The sequence below is a fragment of the Neoarius graeffei genome, chromosome 26, assembly GCF_027579695.1.
Source record: "Neoarius graeffei isolate fNeoGra1 chromosome 26, fNeoGra1.pri, whole genome shotgun sequence".
Lineage (NCBI taxonomy): Eukaryota > Metazoa > Chordata > Actinopteri > Siluriformes > Ariidae > Neoarius > Neoarius graeffei.
This window is the reverse complement of record NC_083594.1, coordinates 34883238-34900922: the sequence shown is the minus strand read 5'-3', so window position 1 is coordinate 34900922 and position 17685 is coordinate 34883238. Positions and strand designations below refer to the sequence as shown.

Below are 17685 nucleotides of genomic sequence, written 5' to 3'. Positions count from 1 at the left end.
GCCGGTCCGGCTTTATTTCCTGCGCTGTCGTTCGTATGCAAAATTTGGGGCTGGGTTTTGGTCCCAACCCCCCCAATCAATTTCATAAATCTATTCATGTGTTTAAATAAAGCAAGTTGATCGTGTTGGATGTTGTATGTACTCCTCCTATTTTCGAACGCAGTTGTGTTGAAAGTATTTGAAAATATTTTGTGTTCAAAAATCCCACCCTGTCTCACTGTCTGTCCCATCTAATCACAGATCAGCCCGTTATTATAAAAGAGTGGGCAGCCTACAAAGGTAAATCTCCACACACCCCTGAGCTGGTGGAGGCGCTTTCCTTCCGTGAGTGGACCTGCCCCAACCTGAAGAAGCTGTGGCTGGGCAAGGCTGTGGAGGACAAGAACCGGCGCATAAGGGCTTTCCTGGCCTGTATGAGGTCCGATACTCCAGCCATGCTCAACCCTGCCAACGTGCCCACTCATCTCATGGTGCTCTGCTGTGTACTGCGGTGAGAGAACTCGCATACACACACAGCTGCAGGCCTATATCCCAGCCACACTTGTTTTTTGTGGATACTGTCTGTCCACCCACATGATTATTCAAGACTTGCACACTTTCAGTTGCTGGACTTCTAGATGGAAATTAAATCAATACTTCACCCAAAAGTGGTGTTTCTTCTATTAAATAAAAGGTACTTGGAGTCATTGTTTATGATTACTTCTTTGGGTCAGATATTATAAGTCCACTTTTGACTAAACTGGCCTGATAGACTGGTACCAAAGTCCAGAATTGTGACACCCAAAGGCATTTTTGAGACAAAGTCGGCAAACAGTCTCATTTTGTCAATTTGGGTGTGCCGAATTCAAATCTGCGATATGCCGAGCTCTATCTGACCTCTGTTGACCTCTAGAGGTCATTGAACTTTGGGCCTGTAAACGTCTCAGCTGAACCCAGTTTCTCAGCTTTCTAAGGAATGACATATACTAAAATGATTAATGAAGTTAGCAAATGGCCGTGTTTGTTAAATGTTTGGGTGCTGAATTCATTTTTCATTTGTAAAACGACATATGACCTCTGATAACCTCAAGGTCATTAAACTTGGCCTATAGGCCTATGCATTTAACGGCATTTTTAAACTGACTTTACTCCCCCAAAAAGAATATGAACAGACAAAAAACAAATAGAAAGGATCAAATACAACATTAAATGCCAGTCCATGTACATGTGACTTACTTTTCACAATGAGAATGCCTAGGCGATCACCTTCCATAACATTGCATTACATTTAGCGGTTATTGTTTATACAAAGCTACTGAAAAAAGGACAGATTCAGCAGCATACAAAATGTGGGGGTATACAGGGTATACAGGTTAATCAGGGTTAGTATATATATGAGTTTTTTTCTTTGTTGTTTGTTTTTTTGTAAAGGCTTTACCCCGTCTAAAACAAAAAACAAAGAAAAAAAACTCTCATATATACTAACCCTGATTAACCTGTATACCCTGTATACCCCCACATTTTGTATGCTGCTGAATCTGTCCTTTTTTCAGTAGCTCTGTATAAACAATAACCGCTAAATGTAATGCAATGTTATGTAAGGTGATCGCCTAGGCATTCTCATTGTGAAAAGTAAGTCACATGTACATGGACTGGCATTTAATGTTGTATTTGTTCCTTTCTATTTGTTTTTTGTCTGTTCATATTCTTTTTGGGGGAGTAAAGTCAGTTTAAAAATGCCGTTAAATGCATAGGCCTATAGGCCAAGTTTAAAGGAACAGTCCACCGTACTTCCATAATGAAATATGCTCTTATCTGAATTGAGACGAGCTGCTCCGTACCTCTCCGAGCTTTGCGCGACCTCCCAGTCAGTCAGACGCAGTCAGACGCGCTGTCACTCCTGTTAGCAATGTAGCTAGGCTCAGTATGGCCAATGGTATTTTTTGGGGCTGTAGTTAGATGCGACCAAACTCTTCCGCATTTTTCCTGTTTACATAGGTTTATATGACCAGTGACATGAAACAAGTTCAGTTACACAAATTGAAACGTAGCGATTTTCTATGCTATGGAAAGTCCACACTATTGAGGTATTTCACCCACTTGACCAAGTCATGTGATGCTGCCATTTTGTACAGCACGGCTCGAATCAGTTTGAATGCGAGGAAGGCGACAAACGAAAAACAAAAGAAAAAGGAGCGAGATGCAGAAAACACCTTCACTATCCAGCGACGTAGGGCATTTACAGGGCGAGCAGAGGGAGAGGTATTTGCAAAAATTGAGATTAGCAGGCTTAGAGAACGACGTTTACCTGCTTCCACCAGGATTGTTCACTGACCCATTGCCATACACAGGTTTGGGCGATTAGAATAGAATATTGAATAGAATATTATTTTCCTTTTGATGAATAAAGTTTATAAATACTACTTATATCATGTCATAGCCGGAGCGCGCTAGTGAGCTCCCCCGGCGCGCCAGCGAGCTCCCCGGCGCGCTAGCGAGCTCCGGCTATGACATGATATAAGTAGTATTTATAAAAACTTTATTCATCAAAAGGAAAATAATACATGACAAACAGGAGAACAAAATGTCTGCAACATGCAACCCTAGACAAATTAACACTGCCTTGTTTCACTGCTCAGATGGGTTAACAAACACTGACCCATTACTTTTTGCTCTATATTTTATCAAAATTGCGTTGACTGATAAACTAACCTAAAATTAAATGATCACTGCAAAGTCTGGAGTACTCTGTTGGCTCCCAATCCTGTCTTTTCACAGCTGCAATCCATTTGGCCCTCTTGTCTGGGTCAGTAGGAAACTGGTAAAAGGAGAGTCCTGCACGCTGTCCCTGTCTGTTGTGGCAGCCCACAGCACAACAAGCAAACACCATGGTTATTTATAGAGTGCTTACTGACAAATTAATCTATTCTAGGTGTCTGTAACACGTTTTTTTCCAAGCTGGTTCTCCCTCTCTGTCTGCAGCGTTAGTATGTAGCTTGCCGTCCAAAATGGCGGACACCGGGGCGTCATGTGACCCTGTGACGTCAGGTGAAATACCTCAATAATGACAGGCGTACTAACACCTTCTGCGCGCTTCGGCAGCGCATTGATACGGAGCTCAGATATCAATGCGCTGCCGAAGCGCGCAGAAGGTGTTAGTACGCCTGTCATTATAGTGCGGACTTTCCATAGCATAGAAAATCGCCACGTTTCAATTTGTGTAACTGAACTTGTTTCATATCACTGGTCATATAAACCTATGTAAACAGGAAAAACGCGGAAGAGTTTGGTCGCATCTAACTACAGCCCCAAAAAATACCATTGGCCATGTTGAGCCTAGCTACATTGCTAACAGGAGTGACAGCGCGTCTGACTGACTGGGAGGTCGCGCAAAGCTCGGAGAGGTACGGAGCAGCTCGTCTCAATTCAGATAAGAGCATATTTCATTATGGAAGTACGGTGGACTGTTCCTTTAATGACCTTGAGGTTATCAGAGGTCATATGTCGTTTTACAAATGAAAAATGAATTCAGCACCCAAACATTTAACAAACACGGCCATTTGCTAACTTCATTAATCATTTTAGTACATTTCATTCCTTAGAAAGCTGAGAAACTGGGTTCAGCTGAGACATTTACAGGCCCAAAGTTCAATGACCTCTAGAGGTCAGATAGAGCTCGGCATATTGCAGATTTGAATTCGGCACACCCAAATTGACAAAATAAGACTGTTTGCCGACTTTGTCTCAAAAATGCCTTTAACTCCTTAAATAAGCACTTTTTTGAATTTTGGTACCAGTCTATGAGTTTCCCAAAAGCATCGCAGCACAAATCAGAGTGAGCAGCACAATGAACGCTCGCTCTCTCTCCTAGTTAAGATGCTCTTAGTGTTGAGAGGCTTTTGGGAAACCCACCCCTGTACAGTTTGGCAGATTTTAGTCATTAAAATTCTGTAATGTGTTGGTGTATGACTTGATCTGCATCCAGAAAACCAGTGCGTAGCAGCAAGAGAACTAACTGGTTCCTGTACTTTTTGTTGTATTTCCCTCGTTTCTGTTTTGCTTCAGGTTTATGTTACAATGGCCAGGAGTAAGAATTTTGCGTCGTAACGAACTTGATGCTTTCCTAGCCCAAGCACTTTCTCCTAAACTTTATGAGCCTGACCAGCTGCAGGAACTGAAGGTGATTGTGTGGCGACTCTTGGATGTGGAACGTCCTGGGAAAACCCACTAACCGAGACGTATTTTCAGTGCAGTGTAACGTCTCTGCTTGGTTTGGGGTTAAAGGAAATTACCCGTCCAGCACAGAGCAGAAGTTAGCTTTCCCAGGACGCTCCACATATTCCAAAGTAATGTGCTTAGTGCATAACCTTAAAGCATGCTTTAATATCTTTGCTGCCTTTTGTAGGAAAAGATGCTGCATCTTTTTTTAATTTGTATTAACCATAAATATAGGGAAATTTTCTGTCTGTCTGTTTCCTACTGCCCTTTATTTCCTTCATTTTATCTCAATTGCTAAACTTGTTCATGAGTGCACATGGACATTGGCTGATTGCCTAAGCCATCCACACTAGGCATGTGCTTTTGTCTTTAGCGTATATAAAAGGGCTGGGCAATATGACTGAATAATATAGTTATCAGCTATTGCTGAACAGATGACAGTGATCACTTAGTTTAGGAATAAAAGCAAATAATAAAACTACAGAAGCTTGATGTTAAAAAGCTTAGGAAATTGGGTCCTATACAAATGTATCTATAGTAGGCATGATGGATAAACTCGTCATAAAGTGATCACATACGAGAGAAAAAACAGGACAAGTTGTAGGTTCTGTTATAAAAGCTTTTCTATTAAGCAGTTAGTTTTGAAAGGGATCCTCTAGCAGATTTATTCTCAGACTTGTTTTAAGTAGTTGCAGATTTTCAAAATCAAGCTTTCATGGGCAGCACGGTGGTGTAGTGGTTACAGCAAGAAGGTCCGGGTTCGAGCCCCGTGGCCGGCGAGGGCCTTTCTGTGCGGGGTTTGCATGTTCTCCCCGTGTCCGCGTGGGTTTCCTCCGGGTGCTCCGGTTTCCCCCACAGTCCAAAGACATGCAGGTTAGGTTAACTGGTGACTAAATTGACCGTAGGTGTGAATGTGAGTGTGAATGGTTGTCTGTGTCCATGTGTCAGCCCTGCGATGACCTGGCGACTTGTCCAGGGTGTACCCCGCCTTTCGCCCGTAGTCAGCTGGGATAGGCTCCAGCTTGCCTGCGACCCTGTAGAACAGGATAAAGCGGCTACAGATAATGAGATGAGAATGAGGCCCTGTCCACACGGCAACAGATTCAGGTGACTCCGATACAATTGCTTATCGTTTAGGCCTGGCGTCCACACGGCACCGGTGTTTTGGGTGCCCAAAACGCAATCTTTTTGAGAACGGGTTCCAGAGTGGAAAGATCTGGCAACGTTGCCGTTGTGAAGTCGTCTGGATGAGTAGAACAGATTTGTTTACGATGACGTCACAACCACATGACTGTGAGTGCTTCACGCCGGGTAGAAGTGCAACGAATATCACCAGGAAAAAGCCTTACAGAGCACTAGTGAGAGTGAAACACGAGCTTGGATATTATTATTATTATTATTATTATTATGTTCAGTGTTAGTTCACAGTAGTAATGCAGGAAGCAGAATAGTGACAGTAATAGTGAAGCAAAAACATGCAATTGTACAAACACTGCAGCTCTACAGCAAAATATTCATTTCTGAAATGGTCTGATTCTTAACACCAGTAGTGCCAATGATCTTCTCATTGCGATGCGAGTTGTCAACAAATCCTATAACTTGGTTCATGAAATGCGCTTACAACATATTTTCACTGTGAATATTTATTGTGTAATGGTGCAATCCCGCCAGCAAAAATAGGGGAAAAAAGGAGCGATCTCACCTCTTCAGATGTTGATTTAAGTCCGACAATACATTCCTCAAAAAGGGCGTAGAGGAGCAAATTAATCCAATTTATTCCGGACCATTAAAGACACCGCCTTCCGTGTAGAATCATACGTCATCCTCGCCGCCATATTGGAGAGGTCAAAGCGGAGAATAAAGATTAGCTGCGTTTAACTGTACCAATAGGTTTACCGTCCAAACGAGATCATATGGGATTACCTTTCACAGGTGAGAAGCAACAAATTAATCCATCAATGTGTATCATTCACTTTATTCCGGACCATTAAAGACGCCGCCTTCCGTGTAGAATCATACGTCATCCTCGCCGCCATTTTGGAGAGGTCAAAGTGGAGAATAAAGATTAGCTGCGTTTAACTGTACCAACAGGTTTGCCGTCCAAACGAGATCACATGGGATTACCTTTCACAGGTGAGACTGGAAAAATACTTTTCATTGTATTTGGTCATTATAATGTAATTTTACAAACAGATTTTCCTGACTTTGTGGCTAATATGAAGTCTCACGCATAATAGTTTATGCGCATGCGTCCTTACTTCTTCTATTGTTCTGGTGTCTCCGAAGGGACCGTCTTACAGTGCCCCTAGAGGTGAGCCATGTGTATTGCATCGTTTTCAGCAAGCGTTGCGTTGCCATATGGACCTGATATTTTACTGATAGTTGCCCATTTGGACGCGATATATTTTTAAATAACATCTCGTTGCCGTTGTCGTGTGGATGTAGCCTGAGAAACTTTCATTTTCAGAGACCAAAGAGTGTTCGAGGAAAAATAAATACATTTTCTTGAAAATGCCAGATGGGCTTGATGGATGCGGTCGCTTGGAGCAACTCAGCTGTTTATATTTTCTGTTTGTCATAGTTTTGCAAGTTTTACAAGTATTTTACTGAATTTATCAGTTTTTATGCAAGTACAGTGGTGCTTGAAAGTTTGTGAACCCTTTAGAATTTTCTATATTTCTGCATAAATATGACCTAAAACAACATCAGATTTTCACACAAGTCCTAAAAGTAGATAAAGAGAACCCAGTTAAACAAATGAGACAAAAATATTATACTTGGTCATTTATTTATTGAGGAAAATGATCCAATATTACATATGTGAGTGGCAAAAGTATGTGAACCTCTAGGATTAGCAGTTAATTTGAAGGTGAAATTAGAGTCAGGTGTTTTCAATCAATGGGATGACAATCAGGTGTGAGTGGGCACCCTGTTTTATTTAAAGGACAGGGATCTATCAAAGTCTGATCTTCACAACACGTGTTTGTGGAAGTGCATCATGGCACGAACAAAGGAGATTTTTGGGGACCTCAGAAAAAGTGTTGTTGATGCTCATCAGGCTGGAAAAGGTTAGAAAACCATCTCTAAAGAGTTTGGACTCCACCAATCCACAGTCAGACAGATTGTGTACAAATGGAGGAAATTCAAGACCATTGTTACCCTCCCCAGGAGTGGTCGACCAACAAAGATCACTCCAAGAGCAAGGCGTGTAATAGTCGGTGAGGTCACAAAGGACCCCAGGGTAACTTCTAAGCAACTGAAGGCCTCTCTCACATTGGTTAATGTTCATGAGTCCACCATCAGGAGAACACTGAACAACAATGGTGTGCATGGCAGGGTTGCAAGGAGAAAGCCACTGCTCTCCAAACAGAACATTGCTGCTCATCTGCAGTTTGCTAAAGATCACGTGGACAAGCCAGAAGGCTATTGGAAAAATGTTTTGTGGACGGATGAGACCAAAATAGAACTTTTTGGTTTAAATGAGAAGCGTTATGTTTGGAGAAAGGAAAATACTGCATTCCAGCATAAGAACCTTATCCCATCTGTAAAACATGGTGGTGGTAGTATCATGGTTTGGACCTGTTTTGCTGCATCTGGGCCAGGACGGCTTGCCATCATTGATGGAACAATGAATTCTGAATTATACCAGTGAATTCGAAAGAAAAAGGTCAGGACATCTGTCCATGAACTGAATCTCAAGAGAAGGTCGGTCATGCAGCAAGACAACGACCCTAAGCACACAAGTCGTTCTACCAAAGAATGGTTAAAGAAGAATAAAGTTAATGTTCTGGAATGGCCAAGTCAAAGTCCTGACCTTAATCCAATCGAAATGTTGTGGAAGGACCTGAAGCGAGCAGTTCATGTGAGGAAACCCACCAACATCCCAGAGTTGAAGCTGTTCTGTACGGAGGAACGGGCTAAAATTCCCCCAAGCCGGTGTGCAGGACTGATCAACAGTTACCGGAAACGTTTAGTTGCAGTTATTGCTGCACAAGGGGGTCACACCAGACACTGAAAGCAAAGCTTCACATACTTTTGCCACTCACAGACATGTAATATTGGATCATTTTCCTCAATAAATAAACGACCAAGTATAATATTTTTGTCTCATTTGTTTAACTGGGTTCTCTTTATCTACTTTTAGGACTTGTGTGAAAATCTGATGATGTTTTAGGTCAAATTTATGCAGAAATACAGAAAATTCTAAAGGGTTCACAAATTTTCAAGCACCACTGTATGCCTCATTGTGTAATACATGTCAGAAACTGGATCAGACATGAGACCTTGTGCTGCAAAATCCCCCCCCCCCCCTTTATTTATTTATTTTCCCTTTTCTCCTTTATTTTTTAAATGTGATCTACAGAAAGTGTGTGGCAAAGTGTGTGCAGAGTGCCTGTGTGTTTTAAAATCTCGGTTTAAAATGGCTCAACTCGCAGTGCGACATGGCACTTCGTGGTTTAAAATCTTTTTATTTTTATTTATTTATTTATTTTTAAAATGTGATCTACATGGTGCTGGGAAGATTAACAGCGTGTGTGTGAGACATGGTTCAGGACGGACGCGTCAGAGTTGGAACACTGTCTATCTCAAAAGCTGTAGGAGTAGCAGTGTCAAACGGGTGAATAAATAATAGTAGTAGTAATAATAAACTTAAGAACAATAGTGTGCTTCACGCTGCTTTGTGCTCATCAAGCACACTAATACCTCTCCTTACTGCTTTCCCCAAGTAGCCGTGTGTCCACCAAGTGAATTGTCTGTAAGCTGCATAGTGCGGAGACCTGCAAGTCTTTGTCTTAAAAAAAAAAAAGATACTGTTCTCTCGTTCTTGTCGTTTTTGTTTTACCCCATAGAGTATGAATAGGGCTCATGAATCGAATCGTCCTGCTTGGACACACCTCATCAGAGACCCATCAAACTTCATGTGATACTTCAGGCCAACTTCCCCAACACATACATGCAATCGGTTCTGACCCGCACTCGTCTTTTCCTTTCTTTTCACTCATCCCTTCCCCCCCTCATTCACTTCCGTTCATTTTTTCCCCCCATTCAAATGAAAAACTTGGTGTTGTGTCACGCTGCATGCCTCGCGTTCTAAAATCTGTTTTAAGCCATGCCACACTCTCTGGTGATCTACCCAGCACCATGTAGATCGTGTAAAAAAAAAAAAAAAAAGATTTTAGAGCATGCAGTGTCACATTGCACTACGAGTTGAGCCATTTTAGACCAAGATTTTAGAGTGCGGTGGCGCACAAACACACTTTGCCACACACTTTCTGTAGATCATGTTTTTTTTTTTTTTAAAATTGCAGCGCTGAGGTCTCATGTCTGATCCGGTTTCTGCCAGTGACACTTTGCCACAGCTGAGTGAGCACGTTTTGCATTTTCTCTGCTAAAATGCAGTCTAGTTCCAGCTTGTGCTTTCTTTGTCGCATTATTGTGGCATTTATAACGCTACACAATGAGGCATACTTATTTAAAAACTGATAAATTTGGTAAAACTACGATGTAAACAGAGAATATAAACAGCTGAGTTGCTCCAAGCAAGCGTTACCTGACGTCATCGCGCACATCAAGCCCATCTGGCATTTTCAAGAAAATTCAGCTTTCTCGAATGCTCTTTGGTCTCCGGAAATGAAAGTTTTTGAGTTTTGAAATCTGCAACTACTTGTACTTAAAATAAGTTTGAGAATAAATCTGCTGGAGGATCTGTTTAAAAAAAAAATGTAGAACCAAGCTCCAAGATTTTTTTTTTTTTTAAGATATTTTTGGGGGCTTTTTTCACCTTTATTGGATAGGACAGTGTAGAGACAGGAAATGAGCGGGAGAGAGAGACAGGGAGGGATCGGGAAATGACCTCAGGTCGGAATTGAACCCGGGTCCCCGGATTTATGGTATGGCGCCTTATCCACCTGAGCCACAACGCCCCCTCCAAGACTTTTTCTTAAAATTAAATTCAAAGGCATTGAATTTCAACTGATTTTGAAAATACGATGAAAGGAAAATTTATTCATGTGTTTGTACTTCGTTGTCTTCGGTGTTCTCAGCTGGATATTTGCCCAAATCACAAGCGATCTTGGCAGCTCCTACTGAGCAGGAGTGACGTGATCTGACAGCATTTCTGGATTTTCTAGTTTTTAAACCAGGTTTAGCCTGAAAAATCATCTTGTTTTCTGTTCCGGTATAGCTTTTTGAAACGCGTGGAAAGGGAGGGTAGGAAATCAGCGTGATCAATGAGAGACAGGTTACCATGAAAACCCTGCTACAAACTAAATTACATATAGGGTTGGGTGGTGTAATTCTTCTTATTAAAACCTTTGTTGGTTTCTGTATTGCCCAGCCTGTGTGTGTGTGTGTGGGGTGAATTTGTATCTCCATAATTCCTCTGTGCTGCTTGGCTGGCTGTGTAGGCTGTTCGTGCTGGCGCTGTGCCTTCCCCCCTCATGCTTAGTTCTGCGTTCCTTGCCGCTCACTTTGTGCTTCGCTGCTGCTGCTTGATTGGAACCCTCGTTTTTCCTTTTTTGCCATTTTCTCCTCCCATCTAACAATCCATTTCTTGTCTCCAGATTGAGAACCTGGATGCACGAGGTGTGCAGCTGGCGGCACTCTTCATGTGTGGTGTAGACATGGCGCTGCTGGCGAATGATGCGTGTGGTCAGCCAATACCCTGGGAGCACTGCTGCCCGTGGATGTACTTTGATGGCAAGCTGCTGCAGAGCAAGCTGATCGGGGCCACACGAGAAAAGGTCCCACTCCTCGACCTCTGTGACGGTCAGGTAGTAATGATCATAACAGTTTACCTAAAATTCATGGTAATGCTATGCAAAAGATAGATACTATAAAGGGAGGTCATAGAACCCGGTGTGCGTGCGAAGGAAGACTTGGGAGGCAGGCGGAATTTTAGCCGAGTTCCAGGTTCATGTTTATTCAGTCCGCGTTTTCAGTAACTCAACAGAAAAAGGGTCGGTCACAGACTCGCGGCTTTCGCTCTGTCAAGTTCATGCTCCTCGGCATTCATGCCCGTGTCTCGCAAGCTTCGCCAGCTGCACCACACACGCTCACTCTAAGCGGTTACAGGAGTCACTGGAAGCACAAAGGCACACAAATAAGTAGACCACTTTATAAGACACAAATGAGAATCATCACACCTTACCTGCCGGTTCAGTCCGCCTCCTCTCCATCCACAGCTGACGCCTGACCACGCCCCTGCTGCCACAGAGAGAACGAAGCAAAATGGAAGACGGCTGACAATATATCAAAAGAAAAGACCATTAGCGTTTTTCATTCAAGTTCACCTTGAGTTCTCTCAAAAAGTAAAGAGAAGATTTTAAAAGTAAATAAATAAAAAACCTACTTGCTGTAGTTCATGTTTAAAAAATAAAGTCTTCATCCATTATGAAGCATTATGTATTTGCATTATGATTCCTGAATTAATGTCACTCTTTGGTAAATTAACTATGGGGCAAAATAACCCATTTTTCACAATGACAACAACTAATTATTATCCTCCCAGCATATAATGTGGCGGGATATAGCTATCGCTCCGTCCGTCCATCTGTAAACATTTTAGTTTCCGGACCATAACTCAAAAACTCATCTCATCTCATTATCTCTAGCCGCTTTATCCTGTTCTACAGGGTCGCAGGCAAGCTGGAGCCTATCCCAGCTGACTACGGGCGAAAGGCGGGGTACACCCTGGACAAGTCGCCAGGTCATCACAGGGCTGACACATAGACAACCATTCACACTCACATTCACACCTACGGTCAATTTAGAGTCACCAGTTAACCTAACCTGCATGTCTTTGGACTGTGGGGGAAACCGGAGCACCCGGAGGAAACCCACGCGGACACGGGGAGAACATGCAAACTCCACACACAAAGGCCCTCGTCGGCCACGGGGCTCAAACCCGGACCTTCTTGCTGTGAGGCGACAGCGCTAACCACTACACCACCGTGCCGCCCTAACTCAAAAACTATTAGGAATTTTTGCTCATGAAACATGACCATTTCTGTATGTTAAGTGACTAGAGTAGTTGTGCCTTTTGACATTTTGGGATCTCTATGATTTAAATCCCCCCCCAGTATTTCCATGGTAACCAATTCAACTTAGGAAAATTTGGAGTGGGGTTTCATGGGGGGGGGGGGGGGGGGTCATCTCCTGATGAGTTTTGTTCTTGTACTACTTGTTCTTATTGAATAAAATGACTTCCATACATGGATGCGTTTCAGAACTGACATATAAAATAGGATGAAAATGCACAGCATTCTTCCATAATACATCCAGTGTCTTGTAGAATTCGTGCCCAGGTGAATTTATACCATCCTGAAGTGAAAGTGTGTGGGGAGCCCCCCCCTTCTTTCTCTGACCGATCGCGCCTGCTCCTGCACTTATTTTCCTCATCTTTATGTTTAGGCTGAGCTGGTTGCCAAACTGGAGAAGATGCGCCAGAGTATTATGGAGGGTCTGAACTTCTCTCGGCCTCCTCATCCCCTCCCGTTCCCCCCTCCACCTCCACACGCTATGCCTTTCTACCCCCCCAACAGCACCTTCTACCCACCTCCTCCTCTGCCTCCTCCACCAGGGCGAGGCAGGGCCATGCCAGGTATGTGCACGTTAACGCTGTTACACATGTTCTGGTAAATTTTAACCCCGTTCACGACTTAATGATGAGGTCCTGCTGACTCAAGCCCACTTTTGATTTACTGTGCCCCCCTCCATTTGTAAAATGTATTCGGAAAATACCCGCCATGTCTACTGATTAGTTATTAGCAATATAATCAATATTTATGGACTTGCACAACTGTGGGTAAAAGGTGTGCGCGCGCAGGCAGCACTGAAAATAAGATCCTGTGAGAATACTTTTTTCCCAGCGAAGTTTATTTCAGCGAGTTTTTGGCCTTCTCTTTAAACCATTGACATTACACAGATGCAATAATTAGATTGGAGCAGTCGGACAAAGCGTGTTAGCCTGCAAATTGCATCCTTGAAGGGGTTAAAAGCAAAATGGACCAGTGTAAGTGGAGGAAAACATTTGAGAGATGTCTGAAGTTGCCTTTTTGTTGTTGTATTTTCTTCTGTTTGTTAGAGAAGTGTATAATAAGCAGTGCTATTAATCACCGAATTGTGTGTTTGTGAGCAGGACTCCAGACCATCCCGTCACAAGGGGGCAAACTTGAGATTGCTGGCACAGTGGTGGGGCAGTGGGCAGGCTCTCGGCGTGGCAGGGGCCGGGGCGCCTTCCCTATTCAGGTAGTGTCAGTTGGAGGACCAAGCAGAGGGTGAGTCCTAGTGAAGTGTGACTTAAAGAGAGGCTCTGGTTTTTTTTTTTTTAAATTCTGGTCCTTATTTTCCCAAGTTTTTGGGTCCATTTTTTTACTCTGGACAAAAAGTATTGAAATCGGTTCAGTATTGAGTTACAACACTATAACCGGTAACTGCAAACCACCTACACAGTGTAATTCTACAGGGCAATACTTCGTGTCAAAGGCAGGGAAGACTGACAGGCTCATAATTGGTGCTTTTGGACCAGAGGAACTTTTTCATAGTTCTTAGAACAGTTGGAGGAAGTTCCCTCTTTTTGTTTGTCAGCACTGCAGGAAGTGAGAAGGATCGTCGTTCTGTTTTTCGGCATTTTTGGACCAAACAGTTCTAGGAACTTACTCAGGCGAATTGCCCACTAGTGAGCTCGCTGAGAGCTACGTACCTTCAAGGCTTTTTTTTTTTTCTTTCCCTTTTCTTTTCTTTTTCCCCATTCGCACCACCAGTAGGAATGCTAAAGTGACGTATGCCAGCCAACGGTCGCTATAGCAATGTCACACGTTTTCAACTGAATTTTTGTGTAGAATTCCTCCATGTATTGTTTATTGTATTGCTAGAAAAGCATGGTCTATTTGCATATACACTGATATGCAGGAATTGTATCCACTTATCCGTAGCCCTGACTCACACTGAATCCAGTAATGAGCTGAGTTGTGTTTCTTCGAGCAAAGAAATCTCGAAAATATGTTTGGATATGAGCAATAGACACATTTATAAATTTGTTTAAAATGAACCTGTAACACATCTGTTTAAAGGGAAACACTGGTGTGGTTTGTTTTTTTTTTATGCCTCCGCCACATTGTTTTCGGGTTGTCCGTCTGTCCGTCCGTGCATGCGTCCATCCCGAAACCTTGTGAACGCGATATCTCAAAGGCTAATGAAAGGAATTTCACCAAACTTTCACCATTTGTGCGCTTTGGGACAAACATGAACTGATTAGATTTTGAGATCAAAAGGTCACAGGTCAAGGTCACTGTGAGGTCAAATGTCCGTCCGAAAACCTTGCGAACACAATATGTCCAAGGCAAATGAAAGGAATTTCACCAAACTTTCACCATTTGTGCATTTGGGGACAAAGATTAACTGATTAGATTTTGAGGTTAAAAGGTCACAGGTCAAGATTACTGTGAGGTCAAATGTCCATCCCCAAATCACAACTTAATAAGGCGTGTAGTCTACCAGGCGGAGTTCTATCTAGCTTTTGTTTGTTTGTTTTTTAAACCTGTGTAGTAAAAAAAAAAAATCTGTGCGAGTTAAAATTTTTTACTAGGGACAAAAACGATGAAACTCAGTCCAGTAGTGAGTTGGAACACACTAACAGTATAAACAGTGTCTGTGCTTCTGGCTGTTCAAGTGTGTTTTCGACTCTGCTGTCCGACACTAATCATGCCTCCTGTTTGCACAAGATGCTGCTCCTGATTGCAGGTAAAGCAGTTTCAGTGATGCTATTTTTCTCGTTATCGCGTCCGTTTACAGTTTGATCATCGTAAAATCTCATGTTGCAATAATAATGAAATGGTATTAATCCTGCAGCCCTAGTATGTGTTACAAGAGGGAAATATTAGACTCTTTCCCGAAGGACGTCGTACTGCTACATACATACAACGATGATTGAATATCTTGAAAATATTTCCATGAATTTGAACTTTTTTTTCTTTTGTGTAGACGGCCAAGAGGTGTGATTTCAACCCCTCTTATAAGGACCTTTGGTCGGGGAGCCAGATACTATGGCAGAGGTTTCAAAAGTCAGGGATCATACCAGGTTAGTTCCACTAATCATGATTTTCCTCCTGTTCCTTCTTTTTAATACCACTGTGTGGTCATCTTAGAAAACCTGCTGCTGAATTCAGGCGAATCGCCAAAAATGCAGTGGATGTCATGCTTTGATCAAGTTGTTTGAGAGTTGCATGCCATAGCAAAATGGACACACACCTAATCGATTCAGTTTGTTCATTTCAGCTTTCCAGTTGTTCATGGTGCATTTGTGTCTTCACATGATCATAAAAAAAAAAAAACAACTCTTACACACTGTACAGGTAGCTCTGGACAAAGTTTTGAAGGTTTGAAAGACCTAATTAAAATCTAGGAAATGTATCTAACAGAGCAGTACTTATATTATAGTTTATACACTACCGTTCAAAAGTTTGGGGTCACTTTGAAATGTCCTTATTTTTGAAAGAAAAGCACTGTTCTTTTCAATGAAGATCACTTTAAACTAATCAGAAATCCACTCTATACATTGCTAATGTGGTAAATGACTATTCTAGCTGCAAATGTCTGGTTTTTGGTGCAATATCTACATAGGTGTATAGAGATCTTGCAGTCACGTGACCGGAAAGTTAACAGCCGCCATCTTGTCGGCAAACAACAGCTGAATACTGCTGCACTCGTGTACAGAATGGATCAATTTCAATCGACGGATTACACGGCTCATTTTTCTAATGAACAGATAACTAGATATATGTCTAAAATAAACGACCTACAGATTAGTGACCCTTATGGCTTACCAGATGGAGTTTTCACGACCGTGTCAGTGGATATGGAACTGCCGGAGGTGGAATACCCGGACATGTATAATTACCTCATAAACTTTCCCTCGCTGTTCAGTGGTGAAGCACTGCGTGCTTATAAATCTTTGGACAGTTATCTTTACAGAAATTCAGGATTTGTCAGCCCCCCTAAGATGTGGCATCTTGTAAAGAAGAAAATAACAATCCTCATTGGACGGATAAGTCACTTAAGTATTGAGCACTAGAACTGATGCTAGATATATCAGTAGTATCTAGCATAGCACTGACCAGCCAATTATGGTTGAATCATACATGGCATATATGTTTATTTATAAATCCTTATAAGGATTTATCCTTATATTTATAAGGATTTACTACTAAGACAGTGGTAAAATTTCTTATAAGTTCTTTACTGTTTTTTTTTTCGTACCACACCGCTAAAGACCCAATCCACCCCGCCCCAACCCTTTTCTCAGGCTCCCACTTCCTGGAATTTTTTATTAGAGCAAGTCATAAACTTATGCTGCAAATAACCACATGGATATACTGAAATAAATACATGACGAACCTGAGATGAAATGGTCACTGCGCAGGCGCCAGTGATCGTTCCTTCCAGTCGGTACCCATGCCTTGTTCTTGTTTGGATCAGCCCGGCCGATAGCAGCAATCCATTTTGCGTGCCTGTCAGGGTCCTGTGGCAGCCTATGAAACTAAGTTCCTGTTTTCTGACCTCTCCTGTTGTGGCATTTATATGCCATGCAACTCTCCGGCATTGTGGCACGGTAATATTTGAATATTTTGGCGAAAAATAATGAAAGTCAGTGTCGGAAAGATGGCGGAAATATGGCGTTTAACCGACAAGATGGCGTTTGTCTACAATCTGGAGCGGATGTGACGTCACATGCAAGTGCTCCATAGAGGCCCATTTCCAGCAACTCTCACTCCAGTGTTCTAATGGTACAATGTGTTTGCTCATTGCCTCAGAAGGCTAATGGATGATTAGAAAACCCTTGTACAATCATGTTAGCACAGCTGAAAACAGTTTAGCTCTTTAGAGAAGCTATAAAACTGACCTTCCTTTGAGCAGATTGAGTTTCTGGAGCATCACATTTGTGGGGTCGATTAAATGCTCAAAATGGCCAGAAAAATGTCGACTATATTTTCTATTCATTTTACAACTTATGGTGGGAAATAAAAGTGACTTTTCATGGAAAACACAAAATTGTCTGGGTGACCCCAAACTTTTGAACGGTAGTGTAATTGTAATAGTTTATAATCTAACTATAATGATAACCTGGTGTTTTTATTTATTTTTTTATTTTTTATTTTTTGGTAATATAAAATAATGTATTAAGCATGAAATGACTACTAGCTGGGTGGAACTTCTCAATATGCTGTCAGACAAATAAAGAAAGAGACAATCTTGACGGTCATATTCATCATTGGTCTATCTTAATTATTCCATTTTCACTTCTCGCATCAGTTAACTGTATATAGTTAATTAACATGGCATATTTAAGAGTCACTCCACGAAATAGTCATACATGAGCTGGTTTTCATGTCCACATTCACTGGATTTTGAGGAACAGAGCATTTTGATTTTTTGCAAATTCAATAAATAAAGACTTTATACAAAATGGCCGATAAAATCGTTCCCGCT

General features: G+C 42.0%; 1 protein-coding gene across 2 annotated transcripts in view; it reads left to right on the top strand.

The window, feature by feature from the left end:
- Positions 1–17685, top strand: part of LOC132874380 (constitutive coactivator of PPAR-gamma-like protein 1 homolog) — a 72517-nt gene that overhangs the window by 51172 nt on the left and 3660 nt on the right. For both annotated transcript variants that reach the window (XM_060910516.1, XM_060910517.1), the window contains 6 exons: positions 241–490; positions 4045–4159; positions 10761–10970; positions 12610–12799; positions 13337–13475; positions 15181–15277. In XM_060910516.1, coding sequence (XP_060766499.1) covers positions 241–490; positions 4045–4159; positions 10761–10970; positions 12610–12799; positions 13337–13475; positions 15181–15277 — 1001 coding nt within the window. The remainder of the gene's footprint in view (positions 1–240; positions 491–4044; positions 4160–10760; positions 10971–12609; positions 12800–13336; positions 13476–15180; positions 15278–17685) is intronic.